Source organism: Lissotriton vulgaris, chromosome 5 (assembly GCF_964263255.1).
Source record: "Lissotriton vulgaris chromosome 5, aLisVul1.2, whole genome shotgun sequence".
In the NCBI taxonomy this organism is placed as follows: domain Eukaryota; kingdom Metazoa; phylum Chordata; class Amphibia; order Caudata; family Salamandridae; genus Lissotriton; species Lissotriton vulgaris.
The window spans coordinates 1,808,374,976-1,808,380,975 of record NC_141693.1 but is presented as its reverse complement, the minus strand read 5'-3'; the positions used below and the strand labels follow the sequence as shown (position 1 = coordinate 1,808,380,975).

The 6,000-nt window shown below is 47.9% G+C and overlaps 1 protein-coding gene across 1 annotated transcript; it reads right to left on the bottom strand.

The window, feature by feature from the left end:
- Nucleotides 1-1,151: 1,151 nt before the first annotated feature.
- LOC147717249 (uncharacterized) lies at nucleotides 1,152-2,117 on the bottom strand. The gene has a single exon (XM_086920499.1). It carries the CDS (start codon nucleotides 2,115-2,117, stop codon nucleotides 1,152-1,154), a length of 966 nt encoding a protein of 321 aa, XP_086776625.1.
- Nucleotides 2,118-6,000: the final 3,883 nt, after the last annotated feature.

Sequence of the window (6,000 nt, the reverse complement as noted above, 5' to 3'; positions counted from 1 at the left end):
GTAACGTTTCCACAGTCCTACCTGGTGGAAGAAGGGGTTGCTGTGGTTCAACACATGGTCCTGCTCAAATTGGTGCATGTATAGATTAGCCAGGCTCGGTGCGAAGACGCTCCCCATTGACGTGCCTGACACCTGGAGGTAGAGATCGTTCCGGTACTGGAAGAAATTCTCCATCATGGCGATCCTGGCACACTCCATGATGAAGGAAACCGGTGTTATCGTGTCCAGTTGTTTAGCATCCAGGATGGTTCTGATGCAGTCAAGAGTTTCCTGTTGGGGAATCGACGTATACAGCGACTCGACGTCAAAGCTGACCAGTAGGTCGGTCTCTGCGTCGAACTCTACGGCTGTGAGTAGTCTCAGGACGTCCCCAGTGTCCTGTAGGTAGGTAGGGGTCTCTTTCACTATCGGCTTCAAGAAGACATCTACAAAGGTGGAAAGTGGCTCGAGTAGTGAGCCTATCCCCGAGATGATGGGTCGTCCAGGCGGTGGTCTCTGGGTCTTGTGTATCTTTGGTAGACAGTAAAAGTAAGGAGTGACCGGATGTGCTGTTACTAGGTATCTTGCCTCCTGAGGAGTGATCCAACCCTCTGATACTCCTTCTTCTACAAGACTCTTGATGTCATTCGAGACTCTCTGCGTGGGGTCTTGTTGAAGGCGCCGATAGGCTCTGGTGTCACTCAGTTGTCTTTCGTATTCTGCCTGATAGGTGGTGGTGTCTTGTAGCACGATCGCTCCGCCCTTATCCGCGGGTTTGATGGTAAGGGACATATCATTAGCCAATGCAGATAGTGCTTGTTTCTCGATGGAAGGCAAATTGACAAAGTTCTTCCGTTGCTGAGTGCAATTCATGGCGTCATATGTTACCGCTTGCTCAAATGCTAAGACATTGGCTGGCACTTGGTGGTTCAAAGGTGTAAAAGTCGACTTGGGTTTGAGGCCAGTGTTCTGTTCACCCGGTTCGGATGCGTTGCCCGCTACCAATGAAGGATCCGATTTTTTGAAGAAGAAATGCAACCGGATCTTCCTGAAGAAACGTTCCAATTCACACCTAGTGTTGAAACGATCGCCAGTGTAAGTGGGGACAAAGCTCAACCCTTTGTTCAATACCGCATTCTCAGTCGGAGTGATATCCCTAGAGCTCAAGTTTACTACGAGGTCGCAGCTCCTGATGTCGCTCCGGTCGTGTTGCTGGTCTGTGGAGCCCAGTTGACATTTTGTTGGCCTCTTCTTTTGCCCCGATTTCTGCCCTGGCCCTGCCATAAAAAAGGCTGGTCATAATAGAATGACGGATTCGGAGGGTACATGGGCATGGGATGCCCCATTGGTGAGGGGCCCATAGGTCCTTGATGGTAATTCCATGGGCCTGGTGGCCACCATTGTCCTTGGTTAGGGTATTGTGGAGCCCCTCGGCCTCTGTTGGCTCTACGTTGGAAACCTCTGCCACGGGTTCCAGAGTTGGGGCCTGCATTAGGATTTCCTTGATCACTGGAGCCAGAATCAGAGCCCGAGGACGAGTAGTTTGACCCATACCTCCTCCCTTTTGAGGTAGTGGATGGAGCTACATAGGAGTCACTCAGATAAGGATAGGCCGACTCCATTGAAAAGCGTGCCAAATCTTTTTTAAACTTCTCTACTTTGTTCAGTAGGATGTTATCACGGTAGTCCTTGTTTGTCTTATTGGCCTCGTCCAAGTTCTTTTTGTAGATCACAGGTCTAATTGCTGCGTTGATTTGGCCCTCCAGGACCTGGATCTCGATCAGGAGTGCATCGGCCGTTTTTTTAGCTGTTTTAATTATTAAAATCAACCAGTCACGGGTGCACCGCCAAGCAATAAGCGCCCAATTCTTCACGAACTCTTTGTCAGTGAGGAATAAACGTGGCGCCGTGGTCACAATCAAGCCCGATGGTGCACATTTGCCATGCAGATACTCATTCATGATAACCCCATGTAAAGAGATACGTGAGTGATTTTTCTTGAGGTTCAATAATTTAACCCAATCATCTTCCGTAGTGGGGTTTGAAGTAGAGGGTAGGTCATCTAGAATGCTAGGGTTGTCATTGAGGATGGTGTTGAGATCCTCTTCCTCAAAAGCTAGACCACCAAACTCCTCCATAGTAGAAAACCGTCGTGGACAACAAAACTAAATATATTGGGTGAGCTAATGGGCACCACTACAATTGCTGTATGATGCTACAATAAAAAAACAGGGACCCGCAGCCGTAGCTGCTCAGTACAATACAACAAGAAGGTATAGGAGGGTCCGAGGGAAAGTTTAACGACCTCACAGGTAGTTACCCCCAGTACAACAGCCACAAGAACAAAAAGTACCTGTCGGTCGGATAACGCCGAGGTGCTAAGAAATAGTGCTGGAGAAAGAAATGCACAGAAGAAACAATACAACAACCAGATAAATCAAAAACTCATTTGACCATCAACATTTGCTGATTAAAGTCCTATCAGACCAACCAAACAAGGCGGGGCCTCATCATGTAGGACACTCAGGCCATGGTCAGTCTACAGATGCCCAGATGTAAATTGGCGATGTATGACTGAGTCACGGTCTGGACACCGCAAAAGTTAATATAGAAATGGTACTGATAGGTGCAGTGCAAACAAAGAATACATAAGTATAGTGCAGTGGCTAAAATGGCTGTCGAGGCAAACAAAGACCTTTATTAGTGCCTGCCTGGACGTCAGATTAAAAATAGTGTAATGACAGCGTAAAATAATCACTGTCCTGCTCGCTTGGTGGAAAACAAAAATAAGGCCAACATGTTTCTGCCGTATTGTGTCAGTACACCGGCATTCGTCAGGGCCAAGCTATCAAATGCTACTGCAGATCACACTACCTAATGTGTAGAGAAAATAAAAACGTGAATAAACTAAGAGTGGTCGGACACGACCATCCTACCGCATCTTCTAAGTCTTGGCAGTGGATGCGAATGGACTTCCCTGTGGTGAAAGAGTGAGAAAAAAACGTATGAACACGTGGATTAATCACATAGGCTCTAAATACCACGTATCATTACAGTGCATCTCCAGCAATCATTCCAGCAACCTACGGCCGATCAAGCATAAACTTATGATGATCATTCTAGTGGCACGCGAAAAACATCACCACAAGCTACTACTGTGTAGAATTACATAATAAGTGAAGAAATTATTTAACACTTACCCATTAACTGTGGGAAGTACGCCTCACCTCACCCGGCAACTGCTCGGAAAGACAAGGCCCCGCTCAAGACGTGTAAACAAAGACAGTTCCTTGGTCAGATCACTGTCAATGTTGTAGTACAATGTACTGTCTACCTAACCCAATAATTTTCTGAATTGTCCAAACAAAGGATCCCGCCACGAGGGAGAAAGATGGTCACATTAAGATGAGTCATTTAGGCAAAAATCCCAATGAGTCAAGCCACAAATCTAGTGACTACAGACACAGTCCCTAGTGAGACCCATCTACTTGCAGAGTGTATAAACTCTATGAATATAGATAAAGGTTTAGCTGTAGATATACTAATAACAATCAGGTATACCTCCACTAAGGGATGTGCAACCCATGAGGATATATAAGTTGTTTCAGTTGTAAAAAAACGAAAACCAGGGAAAAATGAGCAGTATAGCTCCTCAACCCTATCAGTGTCTCTCAAGTCAAACCATACTCAAGCACACATAGCCCAAGTCAACGGAGTGCGCTAGAAATACCTGTTAGGTCACACGCAATCACTCACTACTAACCTGTCCGTCGGTACCTCACGGCGGGTTCACGAGCCGAAGGGGAGGCACCGACGGACAGTTCAGGGCCGGTATATATACCGGCGCTAGCCGGTGTAATGCAGGGCAGCTGGACCACGTCCCGCTGTAGACGCGCCTGTGTGTAGACAAGACACTACCCTGCGCATGCGCGTCTGTGAGGCCGGTGATGGCGCGTATGCGTGGAAGCTTCAGTAATGATCGCCTCCCGCGCCACTATCCCTGCCGCACTCCGTCTCAGGACCGCGCATGCGCACACCACAGAGACTCAAAAAGCTGTATCTGCCCCGAATTCACCGCGCATCAAAGGCTCACGAGAGCCAGTCAAGCAAGCGCGACCTGGCTGTTACAGTTCAGATCACAGTTTAGAAGGCCAAAGCTAAAGTGAGTCACTAAGTATACACAATCTACCTGTGTATAGATCAATGTACCTCATCTTTAATGGATACACCCCGATCAGTAAGTGTGAACCTATGTTAAGCAAGGTCACACCGGGCAGACCTCCTCCCCAGTAGACTAAAAGGGTAGCGAACGAGTCAAGAAGAGCCTACCTGGGAAAAATCTGATGGCCAGACTCAACAAAGAAGGGGAGGGGTGAGAGAAGGAGTCTATATGTATCTCTTTGACCCTAGGGAAGTGCAATACGCTATACAACCCTATAGGTGCTGACAACTCAAACATGAGTGCACAGCACTAACGGGGACAGTCGCCAATTAGCAGGTTTACCATAGACACTTAGATCCTTAGATCCCGATGTTGGAGAATACCCGCTCAGTTCCCAAGGGGGGTAGTAAGGAGTATCGCAATGGCAAATAGTGCAAAACCAGGTCGTGGGTGCACAGGTGAGTGCTGTCAAATGGAAATCCACGGGATATTGTCATTCAAGCCACTCACGTCCGTTTTCAACTTGAAAATCCAGCGCTGCTCTTTAACAAATAAAAAGTGAGAGACATCGGTGATATGTGGTGGAATATACGGCTGTTCGAGAACTACCCAAAACAACTCCTCGGCCTTGTGTTGAGCCTCTAAGAAATGGTTAGTGAGGCCGGTAGACTATTTCTTACAGCGGATCGTGCTTTTGTGCTCGCTGATTCGCGCCTTGATGGGTCTTGTTGTGTGGCCCACATACTGTTTGTTGCATGGACACGAGATTAAATAGATGAGTTTGTCCGAATTGCAGTTCGTATGTTTTGTGAGCCTCCACGGTCTCGTAGTCCCGATGTCAACTGTTAGGGTCTTGCGTGTCTGTGGACAGGCCGCACAGTTGCCGCATTCAGTTCGTGAAGAATTGGGCGCTTATTGCTTGGCGGTGCACCCGTGACTGGTTGATTTTAATAATTAAAACAGCTAAAAAACGGCCGATGCACTCCTGATCGAGATCCAGGTCCTGGAGGGCCAAATCAACGCAGCAATTAGACCTGTGATCTACAAAAAGAACTTGGACGAGGCCAATAAGACAAACAAGGACAAACAAGGACTACTGTGATAACATCCTACTGAACAAAGTAGAGAAGTTTAAAAAAGATTTGGCACGCTTTTCAATGGAGTCGGCCTATCCTTATCTGAGTGACTCCTATGTAGCTCCATCCACTACCTCAAAAGGGAGGAGGTATGGGTCAAACTACTCGTCCTCGGGCTCTGATTCTGGCTCCAGTGATCAAGGAAATCCTAATGCAGGCCCCAACTCTGGAACCCGTGGCAGAGGTTTCCAACGTAGAGCCAACAGAGGCCGAGGGGCTCCACAATACCCTAACCAAGGACAATGGTGGCCACCAGGCCCATGGAATTACCATCAAGGACCTATGGGCCCCTCACCAATGGGGCATCCCATGCCCATGTACCCTCCGAATCCGTCATTCTATTATGACCAGCCTTTTTTATGGCAGGGCCAGGGCAGAAATCGGGGCAAAAGAAGAGGCCAACAAAATGTCAACTGGGCTCCACAGACCAGCAACACGACCGGAGCGACATCAGGAGCTGCGACCTCGTAGTAAACTTGAGCTCTAGGGATATCACTCCGACTGAGAATGCGGTATTGAACAAAGGGTTGAGCTTTGTCCCCACTTACACTGGCGATCGTTTCAACACTAGGTGTGAATTGGAACGTTTCTTCAGGAAGATCCGGTTGCATTTCTTCTTCAAAAAATCGGATCCTTCATTGGTAGCGGGCAACGCATCCGAACCGGGTGAACAGAACACTGGCCTCAAACCCAAGTCGACTTTTACACCTTTGAACCACCAAG